This window comes from Xenia sp. Carnegie-2017, unplaced genomic scaffold (assembly GCF_021976095.1).
Source record: "Xenia sp. Carnegie-2017 unplaced genomic scaffold, XeniaSp_v1 HiC_scaffold_23, whole genome shotgun sequence".
Taxonomy (NCBI): Eukaryota; Metazoa; Cnidaria; class Anthozoa; order Malacalcyonacea; family Xeniidae; genus Xenia; species Xenia sp. Carnegie-2017.
This window is the reverse complement of record NW_025813486.1, coordinates 7,636,816-7,647,642: the sequence shown is the minus strand read 5'-3', so window position 1 is coordinate 7,647,642 and position 10,827 is coordinate 7,636,816. Positions and strand designations below refer to the sequence as shown.

Sequence of the window (10,827 nt, the reverse complement as noted above, 5' to 3'; positions counted from 1 at the left end):
ATTTATTTACTGTTTGTATAATGATAAGTGAATATGTAAAATGATTGCTTTCACTTGAAAATCGACACATGTAGCTGATTACCGATAGTTTTATTCGAAATAGATGATAAACGGACATATACAGTTCCCCTGCATACGCGGTCTATCAGTCACAAGCTGAAAGATAGCGCATTTTGTCATTTATTTAGGATTTTACCTGATTTTAAATCGATTATGAAGACTGAAGGTCGTACTCAAACACTCAAACTAAATGGGTTTAGATTACAGGATTAAGTGTGAATCACACATAATGAAATCAATGCCAAATAGCCAAAAACTTCTCTGTGTATCAAATTCACTGAAGCGTCAAATAAGTGCGTGAAATCGGCTCGCACAGCGTCGCTTACATTTGTTTAGCCATGAATCCCATGATCGTTGAAATGGAAAAAAATCGATCACGTTCCAAAACTTTTTACGTGAAAACCGTGTCTTAAAATATCCTCGTACATTGTATGTGTGCATGGGCAAGATTGTGACATATAACTTTTTTTAATGCCAAACATATGAGATGAATGGTGAGTTGCTAGAAGCTCAAAAGGAATGGATAATGCCAATATTTGACCGTTTTAAAGTGTCCTACAATCGTGGCTTTATTCCTGATAAAGATCCATTGGTACGTTACTTTAAAGCCAAAACTTTCTTGAAATAAATTATTTCGAGAATTATTAAGTAAACGTGTGATGGTAATCGACTGTGCATACACTATGTAGGTATATCTAGATTTACAGACCAATAATAAGTTCACTTGAAATGTGTAATACACTTTTGCATTTATTCACAATTTGCAGTTGAAATTCACAAATCCATACTTTGAACCTTGGGATGAAGTATTTCAAAACTTGACTCAACTAATTGCATCAGGAAAGCTACGTACGATCGTGGAAAGTGTGAGTTGTCTATCTTTTATCTTTCCTCACATGATTTATAGCTACTGAATATATTATGAATACAGGTCTAATACCACAATTGGTAGGAAAAAGTTCAAATATTTGTCAGAATCATATTATCTCCATTCATCCCAAAGATATAACATAATCTTATGTAAAGACAATATTCAGTATGTCATCAGATTTGGATTTGAGTTATTGTATTTTCGATTCCAGTTTTTGGCTTTTGGATTAAAGTTACTGGATTCTGTATCTCAATTTGTAGATTAGAGATCCCTATTCTGGACTGTGGCTTTGTTTACAGTTAAATTTGTTAATGTCTTAGGTCCCAGATTACGGAGTAACATCATAAACAAGATTCTAACCTAATTATGGACAAACAATTTCTCTTAATATAAATTGTAGCTATGTTGCACAGAAGGCATGCAGATTCTTGATACTGCAAAAGTGTAAATTCTAGATTCTTTCATGAGAAAATTGAAAGGCGAAATTATTTATCTCCTGAATTTATACGTTTGACTTTCCAGTTGCCTTTATTGGATCATGCTGTGTTGGACCGTGAAGAAGACTGGGCCAGAGCATATCTGGTTCTTTCTGCCTTGGGTAATGGTTATGTTTGGCAAAATGGTGAACATGACCCTGTGAAGGTTTGGAATAATTTTATTCATTGCGATAATTACTTTTTCTTTAAATAATTGTGATTAACCATTTTGTTTGTCTCGATTAGGTTATTCCGAAGAATTTGGCAATACCTTGGTTTGCTGTAGCAGAATATTTTGGTAATGTTAACATTTCTATAAGTACACACAGTTTTATTGAACACAGTGGCAGTCTGCTTATTTAGTTGTTGTATGTTGTCTTTTCTGTGTTAACTTGCTGTGATAAGAATGGATTTCTAAAGAAATGAATAATATTACATGCATGGCATGGCCAAAACTTGCTGGCTGCTGATGCCACTGATTTAATTAAGATAGTGTGATAGACAAGTAAACTTCTCGACAGTTTTGTGTACTACTTAATGTTTAAACAAGGCCTTTAGTGTTTAGAGGTGTGCTGAATACAGAATAGATTTAACAAATATTTGCTTTATACTTTCAAAATCATCCAGGGTGTCTCAAAAAGTAATCAAACTTGAACAAGCTAGTGTGTATAAATAACTGAAAAAACGACCTTAGTTTGAAATATTATTAAAGATTAGAGTTTAAGCTTTTTGAATGACATGTTGCTTGTTGCATTAGGAAGAAAAATGAGCAATTGCAAGCCCACTTGAAAAATGTAGTCAAAAGCTCTTACATTTTTCATTTCCCCCCTTTTTTGTAGCGCACTTATGACTTACATATTATAAGAAGAGTTGTCTCTTTTTCTTAACAAAATTCTCGCATTCAACAAAAAGATGGAAATATTTTCATAATTTTACTCTTTAGGGTCTTGTCCTGTCATCGCTCATTGGAGTGGCATTCTAAACAACTGGAAGATAAAAGACAAAACAAGGAAAGCTGGCGTTAAATAGTTGAAAAATTTTGGATGTCAAATCTTGTGATGGCGATAAACATTTAATCATCTTCACAAAATCTTCCCGTAATTTTGTTTCGTGTTTTCTTTTTTCTCAACAGATTTCTTGATGTTGACAACATCGAAACTCAGTTTGTATTCACAGGTGCAAAAGACGAATTTTGGTTTTATGCTGTAACTTGGCAATTAGAAATGCACGCTGTTCCTGGGATCAAGGTACCTTGAACTTTATAAAATAAACACAATGAAACGCGTGCGCTGATTGGTCTAGAGCTGTGTTTGCATGAGCCTGTGCCAAACACATCCGAGCTCAACCAATCAAATCAATCATAACAATCAATCAGTCAAAGAGAATTACCAAACCGATCATGAATACATTTTAGAGGAAAAATTAAAATGCTTCTCTGTTTCGCATTATTGTTATTTTATAAAAGAAATAAAAGACGTTTTCGTGTTTGCACTGGCTTATGCAAACCTCGGAGACGTTTGTGAGAACTCTCGAGCAGGTGCAACCCTCGACCTTCGGTCTTGGGCTTGCACTGATCTGCTCTCAAGCTCTCCCAAAGGTCTCCTCGGTTTGCATAAGTCTGTGCAAACGCAGTAAACATCTTTTATTTATTAAAAAATACATGGAACGCTATCTGAAGCAAATAATTGAAGCCAAATCTTACCCCAGACACGCGTGTGTAGTTTTTCGAGTTTCTCTCGTGGACTAATAATTGATTGACTACACACGCGTGTCTTGGGTAAAATCACGGCTTCAAAAAATTATTATGGTTTTGCATTACAGGTAGCGTTCCATGTGTTTTAGTTCATTGCCTGGTGACGAGACCACTGATCTCGAAATAAGACTGGATCAAGCATCTAGCACAGAAATTGAATACAAAATTTAAGGAGAGCCGCCATTACTAAAGGACCAACTTGCGAAAATGAGGAGCAAATGTATTGTGGATTTGTACGCGAATAATCCTGAATTTTCAACATATAACTACATGAAAATAACTAAGAGATAAATCAGTTTATAGATAAGCTAAAAATACGATGAAATATGATGAAACATGATCAAAATGCAGCGATTTTTGTCATCAGTAACTCTACTGCGGTATGGAAAAGCTATGTAAAATAGCCCAGAACTACATGGAAATACCTAGAATCGTCAGAATTGTAGTACAGAAATACGAACTGATTAAATATTCTCATTTACGATCATAAACTGATCAATCCTTTAAAATTACAAGCCTTTTTTATGAGTGATTCGGAGTGAAACCTGTCTGCAGACTGTTGTTATAAAGTCGATTATTCTTTCTGACTCTCTTTACAATCGCCCCAAAGGTTGTTTTTCACCTTCTGTATCATTTTAAAACATGATTTTTTTTCATAGTTTTGTTTCTTGAATCCAATTAATCTTTCGATGTGTTGGTCCCTTAGTAATAGCAACGGTGGCTTCGAAATTTATTCATCACAAATGTAGAGTGCTTGATCCAGTCTTATTTCGAGATCAGTGGACGGACGAGACTGACAGTTCCGTTTGTTTTTACGTTTCGAAAATAAACATGTTGGAATCTGGACTTAATCTGGATCGAGAGACACTCATAATTTTATGTCCCTTAGATTGGCTAAATTAATCCCTAATCTAATCTGTAACGTCCACTTTTGATATGTATGAGGCTTTTTAGTCGGAAATTTTTGTACGAATAGATATATGTAAACTGTTACCGATTCGATGGAGTTTTGAATTTTTAAATAAGATTTGTCGACTTATTCTTCGATCTTCCTTTTACGTATTTTCTCTGAAGCCTGGAATTCGACTTTTAAGAATGACTTTTTATTTGGGGGGGGGAGGGTGGATTGTTTGAAAAGGAGTACATATTCATTGCTTCATTTCTTAGTGCAACGGGGAGGGGGGTTCATGAAAAGAGAATCAGTAGAGAATATGTTTACTCATTTCATCCATACTTTTTCTTTCTTGTAGAGTGTTGTTGCGGCTCAAAAGGTACGTATAAACAGGATGTTAAAGGGAAGAATGGGGATGCTAATTGATTTGGCGGTTACGCTAAAGCTTATATTTGAAATATGGGTAAATTGTTCGTACCGCTGATAAGTATTTATTAGTTTTTCGGTAAACTAATGGTTATTTATGAACTCTTGTGAACGATTTAGGCCGTTTTGGATAGGAATACGGACTTGTTGATCACTTGTTTATCTATTTTACAAGAAACTATTGGACGTTTAACGAAAACTTTAAATAAAATGTTTGGTAAAATATATCAATTTTTTCATTTTCTTAAGAAATCAGAACTTCATTTTCGTGTTCATATTTATTTGTTATTTAGAACATTGTCGTCCAGAGGTCTTTTACTCAAAACTGCGAGTATTTTTAGCTGGGTAAGTAGCTACAACATGTCTAGACTAAATTCACGTGTACCTGCACGTGATTTAAAATATAAATTCTTAGAAATACTGTGAGGCCCTGGAAAAACAGTTTTTAAAAGGCCCTATGGAGTCATGTTGTTTACTACCAACAACTCTAAGACAAAGCGATCTATAAAAGTTAATGGAAAAAGTTTATAAAAACACTGTATCAATAAATATTAGAAGACAAATTAACAACATTATTTATATTAGTCCCTTTGGTATGGTTGTGCATGAAATAGCACATTTTGAAGAAAGTCAGTGTTGTCAACTGTCTGCCAGAGTTGTTGATTAACTGAATGGTGTACTTGAAAACGTCACATAAAGCCGCTGAAGAAATTTACTGTGGACTCATTTTCATTGCAAATTGTCACATTTGTTGGTCGCTTTTTGCTCAAACTAGTCAATAAACACTTCAAAATTTTATTCAGTTAAACTCTAAACGATCTAATGAAATATAGGGAGATAACGAAAACATTTTTGAATAATTTAGGTGGAAAAAGAACAAAACTTTACCTGAAGGAATTTTGTACGAAGGAGTCAGTAAAATTCCATTAATGGTAAATAAATTTGAAGCGTCAATTAGGGTAACAATGTCAGCATGCTTTGGAACTGAATAATAGGATCCGCTCACTTCAAACGAGTTTACCTAATCACATATGCTCTTAGCAAGTGCACAATCTATGCAAATTTTATATCAGATTTAGTCGGATGGGCTCAATCACTCCCACAGTCCCACCTGTTCTGAGTTTTCAACTAGATAAAGCAGATTTGAGTTTAATCTCATCAGACCAAATTAAGTAAAAATTTTACATGTATGGTCATACTGTTAGTGCGTTATCCTGAATTAGATCTTTGACCTTCTGTAAGCATTTTGATATTGTATTCACTCTATTCAGTAAATCTCATAACGCTACGCGTTAAACAATACTTACATTTTCGATACATTGATAGAAATTAACATTTACTCAGCTTTAAGAATGAATATTTAAGAATGAATATATTAACTCAAGGTATTATGGGTCTTAATGTTAAATCCAATAGATAATAAATTGTTGGGTTATGTTTATAGATATTTATAATTTTGGACTTCGGAATGATCATTTTGGTAATGTATGCTTCAAATTTGTTTAGTTTTCAGGAGGAAGTGCAGCTCAAAGCACGACCTTTCAAATTTTTGATGCTGCCCTTGGAGTTAGTCATCCAAAGATTGAAGGTGAGGGATTTTGAATTATTCCATTAACAAAATTATTCGAGCACTAAGTAAGGAAACTCACAAACTTTCAACATTTCATACTTAAGCGTGGCCAGCCAGAAGCTTTATTCCTGCTCCGTAAATATTGAACCATTACTCATGGCTATTTCTTTGGAAACTTATTGTTCTCACGTTCAGTTAATACAATAGGGAGCTTTAGCAAAGACTACGAAGTACGACTAGGAGTACGATTTACGTCATTTTGGCGCAAAAACATTGTTGCGACAACAACAACAAACTTCCTCGTGCCATTCTCTTACACGGTTAAACTTCGTACTTATTGTCGTAGTCGTACTCTTGCTAAAGCTCCCTAATATTTGCATTGGGGGAGGGGGAGTCAGACTGGTTGAACTACCGATTTTCCACGGACTTTCCGCTTGTTGATATTGTGATATCACAAAAGTTGACGGAGTACATCTTGACAGTTGACGTAGTACATCACGACAGTTGACGTAGTGACATCGCGACAGTTGATGCAATGACATCGCGACAGTTGACGTAGTACATCACGGCAGTTGACGTAGTGACATCGCGACAGTTGACGTAGTGACATATTTCATATGTTTGATAAAACACAGTGGCAAACATTATTTTCTAGATGGTGAAAAGTCCTTTTTAGAATCTATGTTAGATTACATGCCTCGTTGGCATAGAGAATTTGTTTTGTATGTTCGAGACGGACCTTCAATTCGTGAATATGGTAGGATTTGTTAACAAATATATTCACTGCGAAATTATGACGATCTGTTTTATGCTACGATTGCTGAACGGGTAGTAAAATGTCTTTATTAAATATGAAGAGCTGTACTCTATATTTTTTAGTGTTGAAAAGCAATGACCACAAACTCCAACAACTTTATAACGAATGTATTGAACGTTTGACAGAATTCCGTAGCGAACACGTAAAAATAGTCGCAAGGTAAACAGCAATTTTCTGTGCAGGATCTTCCATTACGACTTCAACAGACGGGGGAAAGATTTATTAGGGCCTGTTCATATGAGCCCGGTTAGCGGGACATCTCGCCTATCTATGATCTTGCTTTGCAACACATTTACTATTGATATACGTCATGTTCATATGAGAAAGCGGGCTTGCTCGGTTGCCGAGATCTCGGCTGTAGGAAACGAGATCATAGTTTGGTGGGATGAAAATTTTCTATATGAACTCGCCAGCCCGCTTACCAAGATGAAATTATGATATTAAAAACATGGCGACCAATGAAGTGGAGCCGGGATTTAAGACAAAATCAACGAATTATACGCTGGAATAATGGCATGATTTAAAGTTTACTTCATTATTTGAAGATAACAGTAGTATTCAATATAAAAAACACAGTATACAAACGGCATAAGCCATTAAACTACTAAAAATTCCGGTCTATGATGCGCCATGTTAATTTTAACTCGCGGAATTCGGGAAGGGTTCTTTTGCTGTTTCGTCTCGGTAGGCGGGATTGAATTTATCATATGAAAGCGAGGTAATATTCGGCTCGCTCAGTGGGATGTCTCGCTAACCGGACTCATATGAACAGGCCCTTAGCAATACTAAATATAGAGTTCAGAAGTATAGTACAATGATCTATAGGATATTATTAGAATAGAAATATATGGCCACAGTAATATTATATAATCGATTAGTGTAATAAAGTGTTTTAGTTCAGTCGCGTTGGATATTTGAACAGTATAGGTGAGTTCTGTACTGTAGTATAATTTAGCTCGATAAGAACATAGGCAATGATTGATTGAATGCTCTTTGACGTCTTTGAAGAAACTTTGATGATTTTTTTTTTCATGGAAAATTTTTCTAACGTTTCTTATTTAGATATATCACAATTCAAGCGACAAAAAGTAAGAACGTTAATGTGAAAATGCTCGCGAATCAAGGAACTGGTGGAACTGGTAAGCGAACTACTTTATTCCTTGGCTTAAAACGGGTTTTTCTTCAGCTGAATTTGGCTGAATTTGTCAGGTTTTTTTCAGTTCTTGTGTTAACTTCATACTGCATGGTTTAATTCTGTGACAGTTATCTATAAATATTTACAAAGCTTTTTGTAAGACGATATAAGTATTAAGCAGTGTTTCATTTTCGTTTTTCAAGTTTTTAGCTATCTAAATTAAAAGCATTGGTCGACACTTGGGGAGGCGGTTCCCCTCCCCCTCTGAATACTTTTCAAATATACTACATTTTGAGCTATTCTTTAGCCATTTAGACATTTAGAGTTATTTAAATGAACTGTCTTTTGAGCTTCACCGTTAAAGATTTCAAGTCATCATTTGACTCATTTTACTGCTCGCCCACAAAATAACCCGCTATGTCTTGCATCTGGTGACTGTCTCTTGTTGTCTAAAAGTATTTTAATGTAGGGAAAAAGTGGTTAACTCCAGGTTTTACAAACTAGTGACGGCAAATTTTGTGTGAAATGACTGTTACTCTAACTCAAACTTCTGTTTTTCATTAAGGTGTCATGCCATTTTTAAAAGCAGTACGACAAAAAACGTCTGAGAGGAAGATTCACCTTGAAAATGGTTTTGAAAAAAATATACCGTAGTTTTATTCGTAGTTGTATAAGTAAATTAAAATCACTGGCGTAGCCAGCCTGCAATATTTTTCTTGCTATGTAAAATTTTCTGTGTAAAAAACAATAGATTTCTAAAGGAATGAAAATGCAATTGCTATGAAATTTACATAGCATGACTAAACTTGCAGGATGGTTACGCTATTTATATAATATATAACTAAAATGCTTCAAATAATAAAAATATGCAATCTTTAATATTTTTGTATCCATTTTTCTGCGAGACTAAGGACCGTTTCAAACGTCGAACTTAACTTGCGCCGAACGCATTAAAGACAAAGGATATATATAGAGATGAAATTTCTCATTATCTTTTGTTTTAAGTGCATTCGGCAAATGCAAAGTTCGACATTTAAAACGGACCTTCGATAAAAATAAAGGGATTATTACAAGAGACAGGGGGAAAGACTTTTTTTGCCATAAATGGACTATTTTTCAATTTCTTCAAAAAAGATTGTAAAACATTTGGAAGTTTTAAGAAATGTATAGTTTGTAACGTGTGAATGATGTGACTGTTAATGATGTGACGTCTAATAAACGCCCCGTATCAAATAAGCGCTCCGTCTTAAAAGATACTATTAAAGTGAATATAACTGATATAAAACAAAACTATAGAGCATTTGTTCCGTATCTTTTATAAAAGAAGATTTTACTGATTTGCTGACATGTTTCGAATCTCTTGGGTATAAAAAACATGATTAGCTACTGACAATATTGGCCTGTTGAAATACGCAGCTTTTGAGATTTTTTCATTGCAATTATCAAGCGAAATTTAAACGTCGTAAAATGCATGAACGTAACATTTACACGCTGCAAAGATGAATCTCCCCCCCATTTGTCCAAGTTTGTGTGTACATTTTTTGCCTTCCTTTTTGTCTACCTGTTTATTTACCTTTTCTCTACTTTTTTGTCTACCTTTTTATTTACCTTTTTATCTACCTTTTTGTCTACCTTTTTGTCTACCTTTTTATTTACCTTTTTGTCTACCTTTTTGTCTACCTTTTCGTCTACCTTTTGTCTACCATTTTATTTACCTTTTGTCTATCTTTTGTCTACCTTTTGTCTATCTTTTGTCTACCTTTTGTCTACCTTTTTATTTACCTCTTTTTTCTATCATTTTGTCTAGCTCTTATGTTTATCTTTTTTTCTACTTTTTGCCTATCTTTTTGTCTACCTTTTTCGTCTATCATTTGTCTACCCTTTTTGTCTATCATGTGTCTACCTCTTTTGTCGATGTGTGAAATTACTGAACTACAGTCTTTGGTGTGAAAATAAGCAAATTATAGTCTTTTGCGTGAAAATGTGTGAACTTTAATCTTTTGCATGAAAATGTGTGAAAACGCGTAAACTGTAGTCTTTGGTGTGAAAATGCGTGAATTATCTTTGCGTAAAAATGTGTGACAATGCGTGATTTATAGTCTTTGCTGTGAAAATGTATAAAAATGCGTAAACTACAATCTTTCCAATTTTAGTGTCATAAATAGTAACAAATTTCACCGGTTGAGAAAGAGGTCTTCGTATTTTCTTAAAACAGGACTTTAAGAGGAATTTGCCACGCATGCCAAGATAAGGAATACGAACCCAAATTTTAGGTAGATTATCATCTATTGAAGAGCGGTTGTCAATGGGAATAGAATCATTGTATTTGGATTTTAGTTTTTTAAACAAAAAGCGAACATGCAACCGGGCTCTCTTCTAGTGCAGTTGGCCAGCATTTCTCTGACTGCGAAAACGATCAATTCCTGAGTGAATTATAGTCTTTGCTTTAAAAATGTGTGAAAATCCATGGACTATAGTCTTTGGCATGAAAATTGGTGAAAATGCATAGACTATAGTCTTTGGCATGAAAATTTTAAAAATGCATGAAATATAGTCTTTGGCATAAAAATTTGTGAAAGTGCATGGACTATAGTCTTTGGCATGAAAATTTTCGAAAATGCATGGACTAGAGTCTTTGGCATGCAAATTTTAAAAATGCATGAAATATAGTCTTTGGAATGAAAATTTGTGAAAATCCATGCACTATAGTCATAAACATGAAAATTGGTTAAAATGCATGGACTATAGTCTTTGGCATGAAAATTTTAAAAATTCATGAAGTATAGTCTTTGGCATGAAACTTTGCAAAAATTCATGCACTATAGTT

General features: G+C 34.3%; 1 protein-coding gene across 1 annotated transcript; it reads left to right on the top strand.

Annotated features, from left to right (window-relative positions):
• Window positions 1–337: 337 nt before the first annotated feature.
• On the top strand, window positions 338–9,236 carry LOC124448021 (indoleamine 2,3-dioxygenase 2-like). Its single transcript, XM_046999032.1, has 15 exons — window positions 338–652; window positions 828–926; window positions 1,454–1,573; window positions 1,654–1,705; window positions 2,351–2,417; window positions 2,540–2,654; window positions 4,411–4,431; window positions 4,599–4,695; window positions 4,772–4,823; window positions 5,344–5,410; window positions 5,985–6,066; window positions 6,704–6,805; window positions 6,928–7,024; window positions 7,928–8,004; window positions 8,566–9,236. Exons 1-15 carry the CDS (start codon window positions 548–550, stop codon window positions 8,652–8,654), a joined length of 1,242 nt encoding a protein of 413 aa, XP_046854988.1. The 5' UTR covers window positions 338–547; the 3' UTR covers window positions 8,655–9,236.
• Window positions 9,237–10,827: the final 1,591 nt, after the last annotated feature.